Below are 27,433 nucleotides of genomic sequence, written 5' to 3' on the forward strand. Positions count from 1 at the left end.
TTTCTTCACCCTCCTGCCATCTGGAAAAAGGTACCGAAGCATTCGGGCTTTCACAGCCAGACTCTGTAACAGTTTTTTCCTTCATTCCATCAGACTCCTCAACTATGAAGGACTGGACTGATACACATGGACTGTTGAACACACCACTCCCACTGCAGTCTTTGCACAATAAACAATAATGCACTATTACTTTACAATGTTTACAATGCTTCACACATACACAACCATTACATTTATTTATTCCCTTTTATATATACTACCTCAATATGCACACTCAACTTTCCACACATTAAAAGTCGCAGGTTGGCAATATACTGTTTGTACTAGTTGTCGTTTTTGCACCGTCCTTGCTGTCTGCACTTTGCCTGCAATTTTTGCACGCCTTGCACTCTTGCACTTTGTTGTATCTGTAGACTATAGTCCTGTGATGTTTAACGTAGCACTGGAGAAATGTTTCGTTTTAATTGTGTACTGTACCAACTGTATATGGTTGAAATGACAAAGAAAAAAAGGCCTTCATCTGTGTGACACTGTGTCCAAACTAACATCATCTTTTAACTCGCAAAACATATGCACTAGTCTAGACCACTATTTAGTACAAACACTAAAAATTTACCCCTTAAACCTATCACAAGGTATATTTTGAGTCATCTGGACTTTCTAGATTTAGTAAACACTTTTAAATTTAAGGTCAGAGGTTTTGATTTGAGACACAGCCCAATGACACCCGCTATAGAAGCCTTTAAAGTGCATATCACAGGTAAATTCAGGAGCAAGAGCTCCTATTTTATATTAAACTTTGGTCAAATATCTGTCACATTTTGTGCAATTTTTTTACCTTGCACAATACCAGAAAAATTCAGTTGAAATCAAGCCATTTGAGGTGAATTGGGCCGCCTCTGAAAAAAACTTGGCATTTGGATTTCCCGGCAAACATTGATTTTCGTGACGTCACGTGCAGGACGCCTCCTTCTGAATCCTACATCAGCGCTGGTTTGTTTATGAGAAAACGACCGTATTATTTACATCCCCGGTGTTGTCTCCGTCGTCTTCACTACTTGAATGATCATCAAATCCAAACAGATGAAGCCCCAATTCTGACACTTCATTATATTCTTCATCCAAAGGTGAAGTAACATTGCGCTCAGGTAACAATTCCATATTTCAATGCAAAATCGCTAGCTGCTAAACTTGATCTATACAGGCTGTGCACTGAAACCGTGCAAGCTCTCGCAGCCTGCTGGCGCTTCCGCAGGTGACGTCACGAATCTGGCTCCAGACTCCCTTGGGATTTTTCCAGACGCGTTTTGTTATTTATTTTTTTCTGCTGTAGACAGATGGCCTTGTGCAAAATTACCCTTCTGGATGAGTGTGTAAAGGGACATACTTTCATATAAAAAAAACAAAACAAAACAAAACACGAAATTGGTCCAGGATGTGCACTTTAAAGAGAAACAGAACTTGTCATTGTGTTCAACATCACTGTGCATGAAATCATTACAAACTTTACAATTTGACTTGGAAACCAGAGAAGTTTTGGCGCAGAAGGACATTGCAATTAATCCTCCAATGAGTATATGAACAATGCTGCTGTATGCACATGTACACATGGGAAAAGTGAGGTACATTTGTGCATTGCTTGAATGGCACAGGCTATCTCAGTATTGTTGCTGAACATCCCTTTATAACCACAACTGAGCCATTTTATAGCTATACCCAGAATGGAAATGTCTCAATGTCCTCTCAAACTGGTTCCATGAACATGACACTGAGTTCAGTGTTCTTCAGTGGCCTCCAGATCTGAATCCAAGAGAGCACTTTGGGGATACCATCGAAAAGGAGATTCACAGAATAAATGTGTAGCTGACAAATTTGCAGCAATTATGTATGTGATGCAATCATGTCAACATGGACCAGGATTTTAAAGGAAGGTTTCCAACACCTTGTGGAATCCATGCCACAAAGAATTTAGGCTGTTCTGAGAGGAAAGAGGGTAGCCTGTACTGTATTACAACCCCAATTCCAAAAAGTTGGGATGCTGTGTAAAACAAACACAGAATGTGAAGATTTGCAAATCATGGAAACCCTATATGTCATTGAAAATGGTACAAAGAAAATATATCAAATGCTGAAACTGAGAAATTTTAGTTTAGTTTTTTTTTTTAAATGTACACTCATTTTGAATTTGAGGTTAGCAATATGTTTCAGAAAAGCTGGGACAGGGGCAACAAAAGACTGAAAAAGTTGTGTAATGCTAAAAATTAATCTGGTTAATCGACAACAGGTCAGTAACATGATTGGGTATAAAAGAAGCATCCCAGAGAGGTGGAGTCTCTTAGAACTAAAGATAAGGAGAGGTTCACCACTGTGTGAAAGACTGAATGGGCAAACAGTGCAACAATTTAAAAGTCATAGGCAATGGTCGGAGGTGAAACGTAGAATATCAACTTTATTGTCTAGAACAGTGGTTCTCAAACTTTTTATACTCTGTACCACCTGAGAAAATATTGAGCTCTCTGAGTACCACCATGATGACCAACATTATAATATAGCAGCATAGGCCTTCCCTATTAGCTTCAGCCACACAGGAGAGATGTTTATTCCTTATTATGGTTATTTATTGATAGTTGTTAACACCGAATCAGACATTTACAACTCTGTCCAACAATTCTCACATACTCCTACATACACAGCGCAATACACACTCAAATTGCAACTGAATGAAAATGGCAGAGCCATACAGTACATATTCGACCTCTACAAAATTATGCTCCTAATCTGGCCCACAAATAACACAAACATCAAGTCTTTTTTTCTCAGCAGAAGATATGTGAAACATCAAACATCTCAGCACAAAAAAAGGAAAAAAAAAGAATCCTGAAGACTTGCATTGCCACAAAAATGTAAAAGCCAGACATAATTTTTCACATTCTCACACATAGCTACACATTTCTTTTGAAACGTTGTATTTATTATGCACTGTATGTTTCAGGTTTTTTTTTTTTTTAGCTGAAAATGTTAATGCGAAAATATGACTTTCCCCCGCGTACCACCAGAGAGCGCTCGCGTACCACCGGTGGTACGCGTACCACAGTTTGAGAACCACTGGTCTAGAAGAATGACCCAAAAAGCGAATTCAATTCTTCCCAGTGTCTAATTTGCACCCTAAAATTGAATAAAACGGTTAAAATGTACTGTTTTGCCCAATTTCCGAAGGTTTGTTTACATCTCACTTATGCGCACTTTCACCGCCAGGGGACTGTCGTCATGACGTCATTCAAGGCAAACAGACCAGGAGCAGTTGTGTTTACTTGCGAACCGAGCACACGTGTACGGACTTTGGTCGTGAGAGGTTGTGTAAAATGTCTGAAAGCGATAGCGATTTTGAAGTAGGAACTCTCCAAATTGAATACCAAGAGGTGAAACCATATATGTATGAACTTATGGCTGTTGCAAAGCAATCGGTGAATGTGGCTCACTGGTTTGACCGTCCGGCCTCGGAATCGGACAGCAACTTGGCTGACTCTGATCACGGTGACCCAGGACCTCAACAAGACTCGCACCCAAACGATTTATCCTGGTAGTTATGATAAATTCCTACTTTCGTCATAATACTAAATAAGAGCCCTTTTGAAGAATAATTAAACCGCCCTCCCTAGTGGATATAGGTAACGATTACTTGACAGTGCGCCAGTAGGCCACATTAGCCTGCCATCCATGGCATTATACTATTTATAGCCTACTCTGAGCGAGGAAATATCCCTTTGTCTCATTTCCACAATGATTGTACAGGATCCCTCAGGATTCTTGACTTGTCAATTGCAAGCAAAGGTAAAAATGTTTACCTCGAATCTTCTCCTTTTTGCTTGAGCGTTGCTGGTCCATTTCTTCTTTGACTGCTTGCTTTTGTTTCATGCGCACAATCCACTCTCTCCGCCTCTTCTCCTCTTTTGGAAAAAGCCAACCCACTCGCTCTGCCTCTTCTCCTCTTCCGGAAAAAGCCAATCCACTCTCTCCGCCTCTTCTCCTCTCTCGGAAAAAGGTAAAAACTTCTTCCTGAACCGGTTCCGTTATTATAGTTCACTGCACAACAATAAGGCACGGTTTTTCTTTGGAAATTCCCGAACGCACGTCTGCACTCAAGCCGAACAGCAATGCAAGTAAATGGAAGTGGACTCAACTCAAGCGGTTTGTTTGCCTTGAATGACGTCATGTGCTGAGCGGTCATGAAAATCGCCGAACAGAAATCCGCCGCGATCCACACTAACTTATTTTAATTATTACTTATTAACAATACTTCTTGGGACCAGAAGAAAATTACAGAGGGTTTTTTAACATATAAAGTTTTAAATATGCATAAATTGAAAACCGTAGCCTATGATCTTTAAGAATAACGCTCCTCAATGTAAAATTGCAAAGAATTTGGGGATCACATCATCTATGCTACATAATATCATTAAAAGATTCAGAGAATCTGGAGAAATCTCTGTATGCAAGAGACAAGGCTGAAAACTGACACTGGATGCCAGTGATCTTCAGGCCCTCAGACGACACTGCATTAAAGCAGACATGTCTGTAGTGGAAATCACTGTATGGGCTCAGGAACACTTCAGAAAACCATCGTCTGTGAAAAAACAGTTAATTACTGCATCCACAAATGCAAGTTAAAACCAGATATAAACAATATCCAGAAACACCTTCTCTGGGCCTGAGCTCTTTTATAATGGACTGAGGTGAAGTGGAAAATTGTCCCCGAGGTCTGACGAATCAAAAGTAGAAATTCTTTTTAGAAATCATGGACACCACGTCCTCCAGGCTAAAGTGGAGAGGGACCATCCGGCTTGTTATCAGTGCACAGTTCAAAAGCCAGCACCTGTGATGGTATGAGGGTGCATTAGTGCACATGACATGGGCAGCTTGTACATCTGGGAAGGCATCATTAATGCTGAATTATATATACACATGTTTCAGAGCAATATGCTGCCATCCAACAAAATCTTTTTCAGGGAATGCCTTCCTTCTTTCAGCAAGACAATGCCAAACCACTTTCTGCATATATTAAAATTGTAGTAAAAGAGTCTGGGTGCTAAACTGGCCTGCATGCAGTCCAGACCTGTCACCCATTTAAAACATCTGGCGCATTATGAAGCACAAAATATGACAAGGTAGACCCCGAACAGTTAAGCAACTTAAATTGTACAGTATATCAGGCAAGAATGGGACAACATAACATTTCTCGTTCAAAACTACAGCAACTGGTCTCTTCAGTTCCCAAACGTTTAGTGTTGTTAAAAGTAGAGGTGATGCAACATAGTGGTAAAAAGTCTCAACTTTTCTGAAGCGTGTTGCTGGCATCAAATTCAAAATGAGCATATATTTTTCAAAAAACAATAAAATTTCTGTTTCAACATCTGATCTGTTGTCTTTGTACCATTTTCAATGAAATATAGAGTTTCCATGTTTTGCAAATCTTCACATTATTATCATTTACAGTTTACGAAGCATCCTAACTTTTTTGGAATTGGGATTGTACTATGGTGCTCCTAATAAAGTAACCAGTGAGTGTATGTTCAGTAGGCATATTTTTCCCTACAAGTAACTGAACTGATTATTTCCAGTATCATTTCCTAAAAGCATAGTACTTCAGAACATTTCACTATGCAATGGTTTTGGCTTTCTTCTCAAGAAAAGAAGAAAAGAAGTGAGTGCAAACTATTGGGAAGTTAAAGGAGGTGTCAAAAGATTGTTGGACTTACCTTGACTGGTGTGCAGGTGTTCAGGGACCTTGCTCTGCCCTCCTGCTCCTCCTTCTTGCTGTCCATTAGGGTGGCTCAGTAACTGGTCACACCTTGGCTTTTGAGGACTTCTGTAATACAAGACCACAAGCAAAGAGACCAAACTGAGGAGGGAGAAACATACCAACAGATCTACCATTGGTTCAGATCGATGTCTGTTTAGCAGGACTGACCGTCCTGATGTCTGAGAGTGTTCTTCATTTGCCCTTATTGGTTCTTTCCTCCCATTTTCCATTTGCCTCTCATTGTCCAAAGTTTCCACCTGAATGAAAAAAGTACAGTATTATGTTTAGTATTCATGCATACTCTCATGCTTTATCGCACGGGTCCATCCATTTCCCTTCCGCTTCATCCTTCCAGGCATCCCCAATTCATCATCCGTAAATTCTCTAATACGTTCATCTTCCCATGCATCCTTCTACACCCCTCCTCCACCCCAAAGTATTGCCCATGTCTCTTTCCACACATCCTCTCATACAGCTTTCAATGCATCCTTCAATGCATCTCCCACTCATCTTCCCATGCATACTTAACAGTTATTCCACGAAATCGTGTTGTACATGAGCTGACAGCCGATGAGGCGCGTAGTGCCAAATTGGCCATAAGCCATGTAGAACGAGAATGGGTGGAAAAACTTTTATTCTATCCACATTCACTGGATTTTGAGAAACAGAACATTTTTAATTTTTGTAAATTCGATAAATAAAAACTTTATACAAAATGTCCGACAAAATAATAATAATTTAAAAAACCCTACATTCTTTTAGCCATTTCTGTTTCTTTTAAATACTTGATGATACTTTTTGGGGTTTTGTTTTCAAGTAGAGTTTTTATTTCATCCTCGGTTGGTTCAGCAACACCGTCCACCATTTTGTTTTTCTCTTCTTATGGTATATGAGCTAGTAGTAAAGCAGCCAATCAGAGCGCACAATTGCTCATATCCAGTGAATGTGGATAGAATAAATGAATACATCTCCTCATCTTTGCTCACCATCTGTTTCTCCAACTGCACTTGCTTGCGTTCCCAGTCACAAACGATGCTGTTCTGTGTGAGAGCAGTGTCCTTATAGCATGGAGGAGACAGCAGGGGAGAGTTGGGCGTCAGAGGAGCCACTGTTTCCTCAAGAATCTTACGCTCCTTCAAGAGGTCAATGAAGACACAATCAAAACTGATAGAAAATAATGCTAAAATAAATAGTATAATCTGTAAGAAGTGTAAGGATGTGACAGTTACAAAGTTAGGGCCATATTCAGTGTGTATTCAACCTTATTTTTTGTTGCGTGATATTGTCTTGAAGGAGGAACAGTAGGAACAGAGCAGTCCAACGCTACAGTCTTATAGTTTGACGTAACTACAACTTTTCATGCTGCAATTCATGTTCTGGGCTGTAAATACACTCAAATGATGGCAAGCCTTTCAAGGCCAATATTAAATACATACTCCATTTCCCCTTGGGATTACTAAAGCATTTCTGATTCAGTAAATGTCAGTATTAATTAGTGAATTAATGGTATTGTCTTGCCAAAAGTATTGTCCCTTTAAAGTCAACAAAAAGTTTTTTCCCTCCACACGGAGGACATTGGAGGAGACGCCTCTTAATCTGAAACCTTGTTTATCTCAAGGACCGAATTATTATGGATAAGATTATGAACAGTGTCACATTCTCAATCATAATATTCATATTAGCGGAGCTCCCAGCGGAGCACCATACCTAAGAAAAAATGGTAATCGAGTCGATTTTTTGTGGTTTGTCCGTGTACGTGTACCACCACTCATACACACCGCCTAGTGGTCAGTGTTAGTAATTACCAGTCACACACACCGCCTAGTGGCCAGTGTTAGTAATTACCAGTCATACACACCGCCTAGTGGCCAGTGTTAGTAATTACCACTCATACACACCGCCTAGTGGTCAGTGTTAGTAATTACCAGTCATACACACCGCCTAGTGGCCAGTGTTAGTAATTACCAGTCATACACACCACCTACTGGTCAGTGTTAGTAATTACCAGTCATACACACCGCCTAGTGGCCAGTGATAGCCAGTAAAGAAATAAAACAAAAGAGACTGGCTATGATAAGAAAATTCTACAACCCAGAAACAGATGGGAGCTCCGCTTTTAGGCAGTGCCTAAATCTATATATTAGTTTTTATTAGCTCATCCGGCATTAGATCATGCGTTGTCCGTCCGTCGTCGTCATCTGTCCACAATTTACAAAAATCACTCCTCCTCCTACAGGATTGATTGGATTTTGATCAAACTCGCATACAATATTCCCCAGGTGGGTGTGCATAAAAGTTGTCAAGATGGTGGGGCCACCTGTCATATTTACAATTTTATGAGCATCTGAAATTTTTGGGTGACTCGTCATGTTAAAGCTAGACGGTCTTTCGATTTCATAAATTCGGTGAAATATAGTTTCCTCTGAAATTTAGTCATTGTGATACATGTTTATTTCTGTAATATCTCCCAAAAAAAAAAAAAAAATCAGGCCATTCTGTGGCTGGGAAGTTATTTTAATTTGAGGGGATTCCCGAGCAAATAATGTGCGTGAAATCGCTTGCTTCGCGCAGTCAAGCAGACAGAGGAAGTCCGGTGTACGCATGCGTAGGTTTACCACCTTCTTCTTCTTTTGCATTTTCCGGCAGCTGGCATCCAGTGTTGTATTACTGCCATCTACAGGTTTACCTTGACCATGCACTGACAATTGCATCATTCTGTCGCTAAATGAACAGCTGAACAGACCGAGGTGCTCACTGACCACCGATATTTATTACTGTAGTTTGCGTCCTGTGTTTCCTTTCCTTCGCAGCATCATGCCTTTTCTTCTTGCTTTCCGTTACTGTAGTCGGTCTTTCATGTTTCATTCGCACACTCACGTTCTCTCCTGTTTCAAATTTGTATCCCACAATGCCTTGCATGAATGGGGAAAGCCCACCACGTGATGCATGATGTAGTATCTTGAAATGGGTCATGGTGAAGCAGGAAAAATAGTGGAGAATTTACATGGCCCTGAATTCAATTAATTGTTCTATAAAAACAAACAAACCAAAAAAAAAAACCTCATAAAATTTGAAGTCTGTGATTCGAATTCAGTAGCTTTCGATCCACTAAACAAAAATAATTGGGTGTCAGGGAAAATTCTTTTTATGACCTAAACTTGAAAAATCTGAAAGGCAGTCTAACTTTAAATGCTACTCTTCGGAAACTGCTGGAACGTTTTCACTGAAACTCACACAAAAGACTCTAAAGACGTATACCTTAAAGGAGTTGTTCACCAGGCGGCGCCACCTACCATGGATGAGGCTACATAGGGGTCACGTGCAATTTCACAAAAATCGCTACTCCTCCTACAGGAGTGATCAAATTTTAATCAAACTCATAAGGAATGTTCCCCAGGTTGGTCTATATAAAAGTTATCAAGATGGTGGTGCCACCTGCCATATTTAACATTTTATGGGCGTTTGAAAATTTTGGGTGACTCGTTACACCAAATACTACTGTTCCTAAACTGCTAGGATGTTTTCACTGAAACTCACCCAGAAGACTCTAAAGACGTATTCTAACAAGAGTTGTTCACCAGGTGGGGCCACCTGCCATGGATGGGACTACACAGGGGTCATATGCAATTTCACAAAAATCGCTACTCCTCCTACAGAATCGCACACAACACCAGTGGCCGGGATGAGCTACGGCCTCTCCTTTTTCATTTTTAAATTGTCTCGTTACATATTACATTAAACATCAAATCAAAAATGTATTTCTTCAGTCCTTCTTTTTTCCAGACTTAAAGGCTTGCTGGTGGCCAAGATGCTCTTGAAAAACCCTTCCTGGAAGCTATTCCTCAAGAAAAATCTGGCAACTTCAGATAGACTGGTACCAAAATTCAAAAAAAGTGCTTATTTAAGGAGTTAAAGGCATTTTTGAGACAAAGTCGGCAAACAGTCTTATTTTGTCAATTTGGGTGTGCCGAATTAAAATCTGCAATATGTCGAGCTCTATCTGACCTCTGTTGACCTCTAGAGGTCATTGAACTTTGGGCCTGTAAACATCTCAGCTGAACCCAGTTTCTCGGCTTTCTAAGGAATGAAATGTACTAAAATGATTCATGAAGTTAGCAAATGGCCTTGTTTGTTAAATGTTTGGGTGCTGAATTCATTTTTCATTTGTAAAACGACATATGACCTCTGATAACCTCAAGGTCATTAAACTTGGCCTATAGGCCTATGCATTTAACGGCATTTTTAAACTGACTTTACTCCCCTAAAAACAATATGAACAGACAAAAAACAAACAGAAAGGAACAAATACAACATTAAATGCCAGTCCATGTACATGTGACTTACTTTTCACAATGAGAATGCCTAGGCGATCACCTTACATAACATTGCATTACATTTAGCGGTTATTGTTTATACAAAGCTACTGAAAAAAGGACAGATTCAGCAGCATACAAAATGTGGGGGCATACAGGGTATACAGGGTAATCAGGGTTAGTATATATGAGAGTTTTTTTCTTTGTTGTTTGTTTTTTGTTTTGTTTTAAACGGGGTAAAGCCTTTACAAAAAACAAACAACAAAGAAAAAAACTCTCATATATACTAACCCTGATTAACCTGTATACCCTGTATGCCCCCACATTTTGTATGCTGCTGAATCTGTCCTTTTTTCAGTAGCTTTGTATAAACAATAACCGCTAAATGTAATGCAATGTTATGTAAGGTGATCGCCTAGGCATTCTCATTGTGAAAAGTAAGTCACATGTACATGGACTGGCATTTAATGTTGTATTTGTTCCTTTCTATTTGTTTTTTGTCTGTTCATATTCTTTTTGGGGGAGTGAAGTCAGTTTAAAAATGCCGTTAAATGCATAGGCCTATTGAGGTATTTCACCTGACGTCACAGGGTCACGTGACGCCCCGGTGTCCACCATTTTGGACGGCAAGCTAGCTAATGTCAACAACAGTAGCTAGTATGTTACTGTAGCAATATTTACGTTCAGTCATTTGGATGACTGTTAAAACCTTTCAGTCTCAAGTTTTTCCTTTACTGGATTTACTAGTTTACTGAGCTAGCGCGCGATGGCTCCCGGCCCGGCCGGAGAGCGCGCGATGGCTCCCGGCCCGGCCGGAGAGCGCGCGATGGCTCCCGGCCCGGCCGGAGAGCGCGCGATGGCTCCCGGCCCGGCCGGAGAGCGCGCGATGGCTCCCGGCCCGGCCGGAGAGCGCGCGATGGCTCCCGGCCCGGCCGGAGAGCGCGCGATGGCTCCCGGCCCGGCCGGAGAGCGCGCGATGGCTCCCGGCTTGGCCGAGCGCGCTAGCTCAGTAAACTAGTAAATACAGTAAAGGAAAAACTTGAGACTGAAAGGTTTTAACAGTCATCCAAATGACTGAACGTAAATATTGCTACAGTAACATACCAGCTACGATGTTGTTGACATTAGCTAGTGCTAACAGCTAGCTGCTAGTACACTGCTACAACACAGACACCGACCCTAATAATACAGTTCTTAGTCATTGCCTGGTAACAGCAAATTTATAACGGGCCATGTCTCAACAGACTAAGAAGTTATTTCAATGACATTTAATAACATTTTGTTTATCCTGAGGACCGAAAGTAAATGAAAATGTGAACAAACCTTAGCTGTAATAAGATGGCGACCACCGGCTCCAGGGACGACCCACTGATGTAGGCATGTTACCCAGCCTGACACAAAATATTTGTAGGCATCCAAACTCTTATACGCTTTCAGATCAATACCTGTGTATGGCGATGGGTTTTTAACGACATAGGATACAGATCATGTGGGCCGAAGTCAGGTAAAGACGAGGGCTTCGTGTACTTCCGTACGTCAGTGAACAATCCTGGTGGAAGCAGGTAAACGGCATTCTCTAAGCCTGCTAACCTCAATTTTTGCAAATACCTCTCCCTCTGCTCGCCCTGTAAATGCCCTACGTCGCTGGATAGTGAAGGTGTTTTCTGCATCTCGCTCCTTTTTCTTTTATGTTTTTCGTTTGTCGCCTTCCTCGCATTCAAACTGATTCGAGCCGTGACGTCCAAAATGGCAGCATCACATGACTTGGTCACGTGAGTGAAATACCTCAATAGGCCAAGTTTAATGACCTTGAGGTTATCAGAGGTCATATGCCGTTTTACAAATGAAAAATGAATTCAGCACCCAAACATTTAACAAACAAGGCCATTTGCTAACTTCATTAATCATTTTAGTACATTTCATTCCTTAGAAAGCTGAGAAACTGGGTTCAGCTGAGATGTTTACAGGCCCAAAGTTCAATGACCTCTAGAGGTCAACAGAGGTCAGATAGAGCTCAGCATATTGCAGATTTGAATTCGGAACACCCAAATTGACAAAATAAAACTGTTTGCCGACTTTGTCTCAAAAATGCCTTTGGGTGTCATAATTCTGGATTTTGGTACCAGTCTAAGAGGTGTGAGCTACATGTACGGTAGGTGATTTCCATAATGTGAACGGTGCACCCAGAAATCGACCAAGCAGCTGATTAACCCATGATACAGTATATCGGCATCACAGACATAAATCACCAACTCCGAACACAGCCATTACAGAATGGAGTTACCTCTTCATGGTATCTTCTCTCTTCTTCCTCCACTTCCTTCTGGGCTCTCTCCCATTCCTGCTTCAGCCTCTGCTGCTCACGCTGGTACTTCTCCTGCTCAAACAGACAAACCCAAAAGGAATGCAAAGACATGTCAGGAAATAAAAATGCCTTCTGATGGCTTTGCTTTCTCAACGCAGCATCTCCACACAACTACTGAATAATCCATGTGCTAAAAAAGTGTTGATGTGTGTTACTGTTCTGCTCAAAAGAGATGTTATGGTTATAATAATGATGTATTTAAAAGATTACTAAGGAAAGGGTATTTCTAGATAGACAGACAGAGATGCAGCAGCCCAGGGACAGCCCGAATTAGTAGAGCAGTAACATTTTAAAGGCACAATCTTTCAGGAGACTTTATGACTCATTTGTATGGTTAATATGCAACACAGTACAGCTAATATTTGTAAATGATCATCTGTACCCATTACTTCTAGACGATTTAAAATTAAAACCACTCTGAATTCCAGTGGTTGTGGAGGACACCGTTTTTTAAATAGTATTACTTGTCATACTGTACAAAATGATCCCAATAAAATCTTGGCCAAGTTCTACAACAGTTTGTGCGATAACGTGTTCCCCATATCGGATTATACAATGAAAATCCTCATCAATCATGGATCAGTGTGATCCGGGCTCATGCCAAATGGGGTTGCATAAACAGAAACAAACCATCCGTATAATAGTCGCAATGTAATCCTTGGAGAAAACGTTTTAAATGGGAAGAAAAAGAGTTTGGAGACATTTATGGCTGGATAAAGGAGCACAACATGGATTATTCTATCCACATTCACTGGATATGAGCAATCGTGTGCTCCGATTGGCTACTCTACTACGAGGATATCAGCTCATATACTGTGAGTAGAGAAAAACAAAATGGCGGAGTTTGTTGCTGAACCAAACGAGGACGAAATAAAAACTACTCGAAAACAACCCCCCCCCCAAAAAAAACAACAAAATATGGAATAGAAGTATTTGATGGTAAAAACGTATCTTTTTTTTAATTTTTCAAGAATTACAGTATTATAGCATTTTTCACAAATTGCTCCTGTCATTTCACTGGTTTGTTTACATTCTAAGTGGAAATGATTTTGTCGGACGTTTTGTATACAGCTTTTATTTATCGAATTTGCAAAAAAAAAAAAAAGCTCCGTTTCTCAAAATCCAGTGGATGTGGATAGAATACAACAAGTATTCCACTCACTCTTGTTGTACATGGTTTATAGCCAACTTGGCGCTACGCAACTCGTCAGCTATCAGCTCATGTACGACTTGATTTTGTGGAATAACTTAAATATCCATGCTTTAAGGACATGTGTTCTGTCTTTCAGCATGTGTGGTAGCTTTACAACTGACTGTATGAAGATAATCTTCTGCTAACAACGATTCCTCCTGGACTGATCAGTTGTACAAATCAGATTGTGCATTTAATTTTTGCTCTAAATGATGCATAGACATACACACTCACCCACACACAAGCTTAATTATCTTAAGCAAAGTGACCCATGCACCATGCAGGATTTAGGTCAGGATTTCTGACAAAAAGCTCCAGTCCTGAACATCCACCGTCCTGCTCAATTTCCAATATTCCCAGCTCCAAACACACCTTGAAATTTCACAGTACAGTGGAACTGGAGTTCAGAGACCCTGGTTTAGATGCAGTAGCAGTGAATTTCACCGTGATTAAGGGACTGAAACATGCCTCAGGTTCTCAAGGCTGAAACACATCACCTAGGTTTTTTTTTCCAAAACTTGGTGCTTGGGAAAGCCTTCCAAAGATTTTAATACTTTATTTAGGCTGAATTCTGTTTACATATAACCGCTGCAGGCAACAGCTAAGTCAAAGTGGTCGAGGCATGCATGCATTTTACTGCCATTACACAGCGCATCATGGTAGTAAACTTGCTCGGAGCTTTAAAACAGTGTTAAGTGTCGTTAAACAGAAAAGAAAACGACAAAGCTTCTAAATCTATTTTAAGCACCATTTAAGAAGGTACAACTTAATTTATTTGATTAGTACTGTAGACTGTGGAGGTAAAACATGCTTGAGCAAATGCTGCTATTGCTTTTTGCAGCCTGCTTGCCTTCAGAGCTCCAGCATGCGTCTGGCTGAAGCAGGAGCTCTGGTTAGCAAAGCTGTTGTACCTGAAGCATGCGTTCCTGCTCTTGCTGCCACTTTTCTTGTCGTTTGCGCTCTTCCTCAGGATCCCATGAAAAGTGCTCACCCCGCTTCACCAGATTCAAAACCGTGGGGGCGACCTGACCGTACCGTTTTCACATCCGCACATATTCGGGTCCACACATGCACACACACATACGGAACGGGAAGAAATGAGGGGACAGACAGAGTTGGTCTAAAACTACTCCCAAGCCAAGAGTGTCCCTATTCTACAAAAGGAAAGAAAGCATGTAAAGGGAAAAAGTACGACAGTTTAGACATATCCTGCTATGCTCTCTTCTGGTCAGTAAGCGTAAAAATGTAGTTGTAGTACAGGAAGTAGAAATCCAGTTTCCTGTTGATAAATTATTAACTAATGCTATTGCTTATCATTAAATTTATATTTCTATTTATGGGAAGCCATGTGAAGTCTAATGGTTAGAGAAGCAGCTTTGGGACCAAAAGGTCGCCAGTTTGATTCCCTGGACCAGCAGGAACAGTTGAAGTGCCCTTGAGCAAGGCACCTCACCCCGCGTCTGCTAAATGCCTGTAATGTAATTTTCCATGAACTTCAATACCAGAGGAGAAATAGCAAGAAAAGTCATCTAGAATGAGGAAAGAGCATAGAGATTGCTTTGATGACTTACATCATTTCCATTTCCATGTTGTTTCTCGACAGGTTCTGCTGAAAAATGAGACAAAAGCTTTAAAAGACGCATTCATTTAAGCAGAGAAAATAAAGTTAGTCAAAAAAAAAATCAATAAAGGATGAGCTACTGAAAACTGGACAGACACTCTGGACAGACACAGTTATTAAGTGTAAGAAAATAAGAACGATGTTCACACAGCAGGACAAATCTGATTTAATTATTGAATCCGTATCATAAATGAAAAGGGACCAAATCCAACCGATTTACTTGGACTGTAGTTACATCTGTTCGCACATCCACATTGCTTGCTAGAGGCATGATGCAGGTGGGTGTAAGCAGAGTTCTGGAAGTCACCACAGGGCCTACGGTTAGGCGAGGCTCTGCACTGACCTGCCTTAACGCTGATTTTATGTTGCCACAAATTTGTCTTCAAGAACATGTACATACCAAATGCAACAAATCCAATTTGACTCCTCCAGAAATCTAAAGCTTACTTTTCCATGCTAGATAATTCTAAGAAGATAATAACAATTATTCTATCCGCATTCACTGGATATGAGCAATCGCGTGCGCCGATTGACTACTACTAGGCTATCAGCTCATATACTGTGAGTAGAGAAAAACAAAGGTGCACTACCGCCACCAACAGGGCTGGAGTGTGGAACGGCAGATATTTGGGGGACGGGACGGGACTATACTCTTTTAGCTATTTCTGTTTCTTTTAAATACTTGATAAATTTGGGGGTTTTGTTTTTGAGTAGTTTTTATTTCATGCTTGGTTGGTTCAACAACACGCTCTGCCATTTTGTTTTTCTCTATTCAAGTTGGTTTGCCAACCACCAAAAAAAAAAAAAAAAACCTCTAAAGAAGAAGAAGAAGAAAACCCCAAAAATTACAAAATACAAAGCAACAATATGGAATAAAAAGTATTTGATAGTAAGAATGTATCTTTTTTTTAATTTTTCAAGAATTATTATTATCGCATTTTTCACAAATTGCTACTGTCATTTTGTCGGTTTGTTTACATTCCAAGCGGAAATTATTTTGTCGGACGTTCTGTATAAAGTTTTTAATTCATCGAAATTGCAAAAAATAATTGTCCATTTCTCAACATCCAGTGAACGTGGATAGAATAAAACAGTTATTCCATTCAATCTCGTCATACATGGCTTACAGCCAACTCGGTGCCATGCGCCTCGTCAGCTATCAGCTCATGTACAACTCGATTTTGTGGAATAACTGTTAATTTTCCATAAAACAGTCACATAAGAATATTTGAAACGGGGGACGTCGTGGCTCAGGTGGATAAGGCACCATACCATAAAACCGGGGACCCGGGTTCGATTCTGACCCGAGGTCATTTCCCGATCCCTCCCCGTCTCTCCCTCCCGCTCATTTCCTGTCTCTACACTGTCGTATCCAATAAAGGTGAAAAAAGCCCCAAAAAAATCTTTAAAAAAAAAAAAGAATATTTGAAATGCTTTATAATAATAAATATTATTATTATTATTATTCACAAACAGATGTTGTGCCATTTTCCATGAAAGAAAGCGAGTCATAACAAATGACCAAAGGTTCCTCTCAAATCTTCTCCCTTCACATTTCCAATATTTTTCACAAAATTCTGGCTGTCCCTAATAGCTCTGTCTTCTACAGCAAATCCGTTCTAATCTCTATTCCCAGCTTTTCCAACCACTGATTCAATTTCTTTGTTACTGTGCCTAAGGCACCAACAATGATTGGAACTATTTCCACCTTCTTCATACCCCAAAGCAGTGTTACCCCTCTTTTCAAGTCTTGGTACTTCTCTATCTTTTCATGCTCTTTAGCAGCCACTCTGCTGTCACTTGGGCATGCACTGTCAATCATTATACATTTTTTGTAAATGATGATCAGATCAGGCCTTCTTGCCTCTATTACATTGTCACGTTGCAGATTAAAATCCCACAACAACTTCATGTCTTCATTTTCTGTCACTCCTTCTGGTTTACATTCATACCATTTCTCACACAAGAGTTTCTCAAACTCTCGTGGTTACCAGTGGACTAGCCCCCCACTGTAACCCTAGCTATGTAATAGGCGAGAGGCCGAAGGCTACAGAAACCGAGATTGGCGCCGCCTAATGCGCCATGTGGTGCGGGAAAGACTTTAGACTTCTCACACCTTTCTAACCCGCATTTTCCACACAGCTTCCAGGGGACAATACGGGCTATGCTATCATGCCTTCTTCTGTATTCTTTTTGGGCCAATTTGCTGCATTCACTAACTATATGGCTTACGCTTTCACCTTTCTGCCTACACAACCTACACAGTGGAGAATTATCAGTTTTGTCAATATGGTATTTCACATAAGTGGTCCTGATAGATTGTTCTTGTGCAACACAAATCAACGCTTCTGTTCCAACTTTCAAATCTGTTCAATTATTATTATTATCACATGAAACTAGCAGAAGGTCTGAATGGACTACTTTCCGCTTTATTACAGTGGTGCTTGAAAGTTTGTGAACCCTTTAGAATTTTCTATATTTCTGCATAAATATGACCTAAAACTTCATGAGATTTTCACACAAGTCCTAAAAGTAGAAAAAGAGAACCCAGTTAAACAAATGAGACAAAAATATTATACTTGGTCATTTATTTACTGAGGAAAATGAGCCAATATTACATATCTGTGAGTGGCAAAAGTACGTGAACCTCTAGGATTAGCAGTTAATTTGAAGGTGAAATTAGAGTCAGGTGTTTTCAATCAGTGGGATGACAATCAGGTGTGAATGGGCACCCTGTTTTATTTAAAGAACAGGGATCTATCAAAGTCTGATCTTCATAACACATGTTTGTAGAAGTGTATCATGGCACGAACAAAGGAGATTTCTGAGGACCTCAGAAAAAGCGTTGTTGATGCTCATCAGGCTGGAAAAGGTTACAAAACCATCTCTAAAGAGTTTGGACTCCACCAATCCACAGTCAGACAGATTGTGTACAAATGGAGGAAATTCAAGACCATTGTTACCCTCCCCAGGAGTGGTCGACCAACAAAGATCACTCCAAGAGCAAGGCGTGTAGTAGTCGGCGAGGTCACAAAGGACCCCAGGGTAACTTCTAAGCAACTGAAGGCCTCTCTCACATTGGCTAATGTTAATGTTCATGAGTCCACCATCGGGAGAACACTGAACAACAAATGGTATGCACGGCAGGGTTGCAAGGAGAAAGCCACTGCTCTCCAAAAAGAACATTGTTGCTCATCTGCAGTTTGCTAAAGATCACGTGGACAAGCCAGAAGGCAATTGGAAAAATATTTTGTGGACAGATGAGTCCAAAATAGAACTTTTTGGTTTAAATGAGAAGCGTTATGTTTGGAGAAAGAAAACACTGCATGCCAGCATAAGAAACCTTAAAGTTAATGTTTTGGAATGGCCAAGTCAAAGTCCTGACCTTAATCCAATCGAAATGTTGAGGAAGGACTTGAAGCGAGCAGTTCATGTGAGGAAACCCACCAACATCCCAGAGTTGAAGCTGTTCTGTACGGAGGAATGGGCTAAAATTCCTCCAAACCAGTGTGCAGGACTGATCAACAGTTACCGGAAACGTTTAGCTGCAGTTATTGCTGCACAAGGGGGTCACACCAGATACTGAAAGCAAAGGTTCACATTCTTTTGCCACTCACAGATATGTAATATTGGATAATTTTCCTCAATAAATAAATGACCAAGTATAATATTTTTGTCTCATTTGTTTAACTGGCTTCTCTTTATCTACTTTTAGGACTTGTGTGAAAATCTGATGTTGTTTTAGGTCATATTTATGCAGAAATATAGAAAATTCTAAAGGGTTCACAAACTTTCAAGCACCACTGGAGTTAAATGATTAATTATAAACGGTCAATGATTCCATTTTTAGTAAAACTTTATGATCACTTTTACCACAGCACCATTAAATACTCGATTCAAAGGTGTTGATTAATTTTATATAACAACAGCCCGAACAGTAGTGCTGGCTACAAAGCCAAAATCCTTCATCAGTTCTACATGAACAACTTACCGTACACAAAGACTTGGATGGTGAACGCTCCACATAAACAGGTTAAAAACGCATGGAATTGCTGACATAGTGAGGTGATAAATAAACATCAGTTTTGGAAGGAGTGCTTTGTAACAGTCAGGAGTGAAGCTGGAAGCAAGTTTACAGACCAGGGAAAGTCTTCAGGATGGAGAGAGTGGTTTCTTGGCAAGAAGACAAGCTGTGTTTATTGTCTTATTACTTTCAAGGGAGAGAGAAAAAAAACGAGGCTGGAACTAACTTGTTTTGAGGATGCCCCACAACATTAAAGGCATGAACTGATAAAACATATAGTGTGCCATTCTTTAATAAACAATCACTGGAAAGCTGCTGTGGTATAAGAGGAATAAAACACTCTGGAACATGCCGTTATAGGAAAATAATCAACTCTGGGGTGATAACAGTGACTCGGTAATTATTTTAAGCAGTAAACAGAAACGATTTTCCTATAACAGTAGCCCTTCTTGTTTTATTCATTACATATTCTGTACATAGCTTAGTTAGTTCAGAAAAGATGAGACATTACTAGACATTAAAATCAGGAATGATCAAGGAAATGTCTTGGGAACACCAAATTGTGTCTGACTCAACACAAAGACATTACAAAACAGAGTGTAAAACCGACAAACAGTCAGTGTGTGATTAGAGCAACAGGACATACGGTGTTTTTTAGCCAATGGAATGCCTAGTGATAAAACTCCACATCATGGAGCGGGGCAAAGCTTAGCCAATCATTTTACCTGGTGAAGTGAAGAAGTCCCAGCGTAACTTAGGGTTACTGGACAACGTTGCTAGCTGAGCACTGTTGGCCAGCTCTATACAACGAGTCAGAGTCAGGGAGAAAAAGAGGATGTATGAGCCACTGCTCAACCTCGAAACACTTGCTAGGTGAAAAGAACATCAAGGTATACACTATGTAGTCAAATGCACTGATTTCACCTGTTACGGGGAGTCCGGGGACAGATTTGGGTAGAGGATGATCGAGGCTGGATGGGGCTGGTGGACCTGGATGGGCCTCGGTTCTCTCTGAGGGTTCCTGGATTGGTTTACTGATCTAGAACATAAAGCACATTACATAAGAAATGACTGTAAATAAATAATGAGACCGCCAATCACAGCGTAACTCACTCCGGCCCCATCTAGTCCAGAAGGGACGATCTAAAGTGGGCCACCTTGTACAATAAATGTTGCAAGCTATATACACTATATAGAAGCTATAGATACCCTAGGAATACTGACCTATTTCCCAGAAAGAATCCAAAACGGCAAGGAATTGACCGAGAAGAAGCAATTTTTGTTGCACTGCTCATTAAGGCTTAAAGTGCTGATGACACATTTTTGACATCTTTGGCGATGTTTTATAACATAAAAAGTAATTCCCGATGATCCATATATTAATTCACGAAGGCGCCTATTTTACAAGTTATGATAAAAAACGCGGCTATCTGGGCAAATTTGATGGGGCTGCAGCACCCAGGAGACGGAGGAGGAGGAGGAGCTATATGACGTCAGCGAAAGAACCTTCCTCCTAACTTACCAGTTTGTTGTTGATGCGGCAGGTGTTCAGTTTATCATTATTAGTATTTTTATTATACATTATATATATATATATATATATATATATATATATATATATATATATATATATATATATGTATATATATATAGTTATTATGCCTTCGCGTTGTGTTGCTGGCTTTTGCTCCAAAACCCACAAGGATGGGGTAAGTTTATTCAAGTTTCCCCAGAGATCCCGAGCTGCATGCGAAGTGGGTGAAGCAAGTCAGGCGCACTCGTGACAAGTGGGAGTCCTCACCAACATCCGTCCTGTGCTCTGAACACTTCGATTTGGATTGTTTTGACACCCTTCCCAGCTTAAAGGAATCTCTTGGCTGTTCAGTTCAGCACAAACATGTGTTACTACCATCAGCAGTGCCTACACAATGTTGCCAGATTGGGAGGTTTCCTGCCCAGTTGGGCGGTTTCAAGTGCACTTTGGTGGGTTTTGAACATATTTTGGGCTGGAAAACGTCAGCAGTATGTGTTGCCAGATACTGCTGAAGTTTTCCAGCCCAAAATATGTTCAAAACCCACCAAAATGCACGTGAAACCGCCCAACTGGGCAGGAAACCTCCCAATCTGGCAACACTGCCAGTATTCCGGAGGGGGTCTACTAGTAGCTATGCCGGATCCAAAAGACAGTCCTCCTGTCAGAACACGTGTTGTGAAACGACATAAGATAAAGGTACGTAGAGCTATAGATTCTACATGATAATCATAAATGTAATCATAAAGTCAACCAGATACAAAGGGTATCTAGCAACGAGAGGCAAAGGGTAAAGAGGGTAGGCTATCATAGATTCTATTCGGAAGAGATCAACACAATTCTAGACTCCCAGAAGAGGAAGAGCTAGCACTAGAGAGTTCACTGGCGTTTTCATGCGCCATTTCCATTGAGTAGAACAGCCAGTGAACCGCAGCATGTTCTTCCGCTGACGTCACAACATGGCCGCGAGCCACAGACCCAGTTTTCTTGCGCTGTGCAATTAAAAGTTGGATATTCGCGTAACAACAGCTTCTTTTCACGTAGTTATAACAGAAATCTAACATGTTTGCCATGTTGTATAGTTTATTTAAGAAATTGCATAGAGTCATGTTCGTGTCATCAGCCCTTTAATTAGTCCATAATTTCATTAATAATTAAGCAAATCTGGGTAGAAGTCATATGCACCCTAAGTACCCCTACCTTCATGCCAGAAAGAATCAAAATCGGTGAGGAATTGAGGGAGGAGAAGCGATTTGTGTGGAAACTGCTCTTTAGGACTTAATTACTCTATGTCTTCATTACTCATTGCAATTACGCAAATTTGGGTAGAAGCTATATGTACCCCAGGCAGACCTACCTTCCTGCCAAAAAGAATAAAAATCGGTGAAGGACAGAGAGAAGAAGCAATTTTCGTGAAATGTGGACAACGCCAGACCGGCAACACGATGGTATGAGCTCATCGCCTGTCAGGTGGATGAGCTAATAATTTTAAGATTTTACTCCTGATACTGCACTTTAGTAAATGTAGTGCACTGTAGTCATGTGTCATTTGAGAATGAGTCAACTCCAAGTTGGCTCTTTTTCTCAAGCATTGCGAGCTGACTCACATTTCATTCATTTTTATATAAAGGAGAACTGAAGTCATTTTTAAACTTGCTTTATTTCTTAATTAACGTGTTATTCAATTATGTTTTCAGAACCTTATATTGTGACTCGTATTGGCAACTAATTGCAATTAAATATTATACTTATCGGCCTAGTCGGTTTTTAGCCATGTTGAATTTAGTTTGTTTGGTCCACGGAAGGGGTCGCTTATCTGCGCGATCTTCACGAGACTTGGAAACGTGAAGTGTCAGCCAGGTGTCAGTGCTGCCATTTTGAAAACTGTTTTTCAAACGAAATATTGCACAAAAACGATTTTAAATGACGATTACTGCCTACTTTTTTCAAACTTTCCCGACTGCTATCAAAACAAACAAAACTTCCGGCTTGATTGTGTCAGCATTCAAAATAGGGCGTGCGCGTCTTTTGATAGCGTTGGCAGATGTTGGTCACTTTGATTTCCGCTTTGATTTCTTCTGATCATTTCTGTGTTTTCTCTGATGTTTCTATGTCTCCTCACATTCAGAACATCTCAATGACTATGGGTAGGAGAGTCATAAACAACACGTGTTCTCTTTGAGCAAGCTCTCTCACAGATCTCAACTAAAATGTCAGACTCTGTAGATGATTTACTGGAAATTTTTTATTTAAATATGACCCAAATTATGGATGATATTGCTCCATTCAAAATCAAGAGTCAATGACAAGCAGAAAGCACCATGGAAGCAATACCCAGCTGTTAAATTGCTAAAGAGAGAATGTAGGAAGACTGAAAGAAAATGGCGCAAATCTAAACTTCACATCCATTATCAAATCCATAAAGAGATGCTTTGTAAATATAATTATGAAATTCGTAAAGCAAGACAGTCTTTCTTCGCCGACATAATCAACAGGAATATGAACAATGCCCGTGTGCTATTTTCAACAGTAGAGAAGCTAACTAATCCCCCACCACAATTAGTACCTGAACTTCTCTCAGTTAATAAATGCAGTGAGTTTGCATCCTTCTTCAAAGGTAAAATTGATAAAATACGGCAGAATATTGCTCAAAATATATCTCAGTTGCAAATAACCGAAAAGCTGCAATCACCAGTGACACAGACAGACAATTTCAACACAATGTCAGAATTTTGTTTGATTGATTACGAGACTCTTGAAAAAACTGTACAAAATCTCAGTTCCTCAACATCTGAATTGGACATTTTGCCCACCAACTTTTTTAAGTCTGTTCTTCACCTCATAATTACAGATGTGCTTCAGATCATAAATACATCCCTAGAGACTGGCATTGTTCCTGTGTCCCTGAAAAAAGCCGTTGTAAAGCCCCTCCTTAAAAAGAATAATCTGGACGCTTCAGTATTAAACAACTACAGGCCAATATCAAATCTACCATTCATCGGGAAAATCCTTGAAAAAATTGTCTTCAATCAATTAACTGCCTTCTTGATATCAAATAGCTGTTTTGATAACTTTCAGTCAGGATTCCGTGCCAATCATAGCACTGAAACAGCGCTGATTAAAGTTATAAATGACTTGCGTCTTAATACTGATGCAGGCAAAACATCGGTCCTGGTGTTACTGGACCTCAGTGCAGCTTTTGATACTGTTGATCACAACATACTGCTATATCGACTTGAACACTGGGTTGGGTTGACTGGTAAAGTTATCAATTGGTTAAAATCATACTTAAAAGACAGAAGCTTCTTTGTTACCATGGGAAATTGTACCTCAACATCAATGTCCTTGACCTGTGGTGTCCCCCAGGGGTCGATCCTTGGACCATTACTATTCAACCTTTATATGCTCCCACTTGGACAAATTATCAAGAACACCTCAATTTTGTATCACTGCTATGCAGATGACACCCAAATTTATTTTGCTCTATCACTTAATGATTATGCCCCCCTTGAATGTCTCTACCAGTGTATCGACCAAATCAACAACTGGATGTCACAAAATTTTCTTCAGCTGAACACAGATAAAACAGAAGTAATTCTATTTAGGAAAAAAGATGAAAGACTCAGGATTACCACTACTCTTGACACAAAGGGGATTAAAACAAAAGATATGGTTAAAAATCTTGGTGTTTTCATTGACAGCGAGCTAAACTTTGACAGTCACATGAAAGCAATCACTAAATCGGCATTTTGTCACCTAAAAAACATTTCCAAACTAAGAGGACTTGTGTCAAAAAATGATCTGGAAAAACTTATACATGCCTTCATCTCTAGTAGGGTTGATTACTGCAATGGCCTTTTCACAGGCCTGCCAAAAAAGACCATCAAACGACTTCAGGTGATTCAAAATGCAGCAGCTAGGGTTCTTACACGAACAAAAAGAACAGAGCACATTACTCCAATTCTAAGGTCCCTTCACTGGCTTCCAGTAAGCTATAGAATTGACTTTAAAGTATTGCTGCTGGTGTACAAATCTCTAAATGGTACAGGGCCCAATTACCTCTCTGATATGTTGCAGCGGTCTAACCCAATCAGATCTACCAGATCACAGCAGCAAAATTTACTGGTAAAACCTGTTGTTAAAACAAAGTGTGGTGAAGCAGCTTTTAGCTACTATGCAGTACAGCTATGGAACCAACTCCCAGAAGACATCAAAAATGCTCCTGCTGTTGGCAGCTTCAAATCTAGACTAAAGACCAAGCTGTTCTCAGATGCTTTCTGCTAACTGATAAATATCGTCATCTTTACGTTTTAAACTTTACTTAACTTTTACAGTCTCTGCATGTTTTAAACTTTACTTAACTTTTATTCTATTTTATTCTGCTGTTTTTACTGAACTTTTACTTCATTTTATTATTTTATTTATACTATTGTTTAATTCTTCTTATTTTTTTTTCTCTCTTCTTCCCCATTTATTTTATGTAATTTTATTTTCTATTGCTTACTGTTTTGCTTTTACTTCTCTAAAGCACATTGAACTGCCACTGTGTATGAAATGTGCTACATAAATAAACTTGCCTTGCTGTACGTTTTACTTCCGTCCTACGATGTCTCGCACAGGTCTCAACGAATCTCGTTTACAGCCATTGCTTTGACATATAGACTGATGTATTACATAGCGTATTTCAAACACTCATAACTTGCTATAGCAGTGACAAAATAGCGATCAAAAATGCATTCTTATGTTTAATAAAATGAGATAAAAAGAATTTTGAGAATAAAAAAAAAAATTGCCTTCAGTTCCCCTTTAAATAAGAACAAGATTCTGTGATGGTTTCACCAAAAATGCATCAGGGTTCGATGTTTATGATTCTGTAATGCTGTTAATTACACACCCAGCAATTATAATCAAAAAACAATCCAATAAAGATTCAAAGTTGCTGGGGACAGTATAACAATTTAGATCCAGTTCAACTGACTGTCAGCTGAGCGTGACTGAGGTAGCAGAATGTACATCTTCATTTCAGTGAAAGTTAAGTACAGACACAGGAGGTACAGTAATATAACTGGAGGTTATTTCAACTTAATTATGCAGCACATTGCTGGTTTAAAATATACATGTAGATTTTTACATTTTCAACATGTCTCATTGCCTTTAATCAGGATTATGCTTGCGTTTAAGTTTCAGTCTTTTGGGAATCTCTTTTTCGATGCAAACTTCCCACAGCTCTTGAAAATAATTAGCACACACACACAATAACCTCATTTTTTATTGTTTCTTCCCACTACTATTCCTCCCACTACTTTGCATGTCATTTACCCAAGTCTTCTTTGTAAATCACCCACAAGACACCCACTAACTGTGTGTGCACAACTTATCGACTCATTTGCACATGCAAATTTGTACTGGTTATTTGGGGTCGTAATAAACCAGGGCCCAAAAGTGATAAAGATATACTATGTATTAGACCAAATGTATTCCAACTTTTCCCCCTGAGGCCCTCTTCCTAGTTTTTGAAGAAATTCCACCCTTTGTTGTTTTGCAATGCAAAATAAACATTAATTTTACTCCTTGTCCAATTATCATTAGCATTAATCGTACTTGCAAAGTGACAAATTTCACACTTTGCTGTATGCCGATTTCATATTTTTTTTTGGTCAAAATATTCAGCTTTGTTCAAAAACTGCCACTGTTGACCATTTTTGTCGAAACAGTTTTGGCGGAACGCAAAACGTTCTCCGTTTAACTCCAATTCACAAAATGCAAGGGTGCCCTATCAGTGTGTCTTTTAAGCACAACGAATATATTACTCGTGAGGAAATGGTGGAGCTTCCAGAGAGTGTCAGTTAACACTGAAGAGTTTAAAACACCAGCGCAAATGTCAGTTGGCTCATCTGTCATTTTTATTATGAAAAAAAAAAAAAAATCAGCATTTTCGGCATACCACCTCAATTCAAAATAATTTGGGACGCTGTGTAGACTGTAAATAAAAACAGAATGCAATAATTTGCAAATCACGGAATCCCTACAATTCAAAGACGATATATCAAATGTTGAAACTGAGAAATTTTATTGTTTTTTGAAAAACATATGCTCATTTTGAATTTGATGTCAGCAACATGTTGGGACAGGGGCATGTTTACCACTGTGTTGCATCACCTCTACTTTTCACAACACTGTAAACGTTTGGGAACTGAGGAGACCAATTGCTGTAGTTTTGAAAGAGAAATGTTGTCCCAGTCTTTCCAGATCTACAATTTCAGTTGCTCAACAGTTTGAGGTCTCCTTTGTGCTTCATAATGCACCAAATGTTTTAAATGGGAGACAGGTCTGGACTGCAGGCAGGCCAGTTTAGCACCTGGACTCTTACTACGGAGCCATGCAGTTTTAATATGTGTAGAAAGTTGTTTGGCATTGTCTTGCTGAAAGAAGGAAGGCCTTCCCTGAAAAATATTTTGTCTGGATGGCAGCATATTGCTCTGAAATGTGTATATATCATTCAGCATTAATGATGCCTTCCCAGATGTACAAGCTACCCATGTCATGTGCACTAATGCACCCTCATGCCATCACAGATGCTGGCTTTT

At 39.8% G+C, this 27,433-nt stretch overlaps 1 protein-coding gene across 6 annotated transcripts in view; it reads right to left on the reverse strand.

Moving 5' to 3' along the window:
- Window positions 1-27,433, reverse strand: part of limch1b (LIM and calponin homology domains 1b) — a 322,052-nt gene that overhangs the window by 6,583 nt on the left and 288,036 nt on the right. For 3 of the 6 annotated variants that reach the window (XM_060927404.1, XM_060927403.1, XM_060927401.1), the window contains 7 exons: window positions 20,240-20,354; window positions 15,242-15,279; window positions 14,582-14,695; window positions 12,398-12,490; window positions 6,787-6,933; window positions 5,969-6,057; window positions 5,757-5,866 (listed from right to left, as the gene is read on the reverse strand). In XM_060927404.1, coding sequence (XP_060783387.1) covers window positions 5,757-5,866; window positions 5,969-6,057; window positions 6,787-6,933; window positions 12,398-12,490; window positions 14,582-14,695; window positions 15,242-15,279; window positions 20,240-20,354 — 706 coding nt within the window. The remainder of the gene's footprint in view (window positions 1-5,756; window positions 5,867-5,968; window positions 6,058-6,786; window positions 6,934-12,397; window positions 12,491-14,581; window positions 14,696-15,241; window positions 15,280-20,239; window positions 20,355-27,433) is intronic. The other 3 variants (XM_060927402.1, XM_060927406.1, XM_060927405.1) reach the window with 3 other exon arrangements.

Source organism: Neoarius graeffei, chromosome 8 (genome assembly GCF_027579695.1).
Source record: "Neoarius graeffei isolate fNeoGra1 chromosome 8, fNeoGra1.pri, whole genome shotgun sequence".
NCBI classification, from domain to species: domain Eukaryota; kingdom Metazoa; phylum Chordata; class Actinopteri; order Siluriformes; family Ariidae; genus Neoarius; species Neoarius graeffei.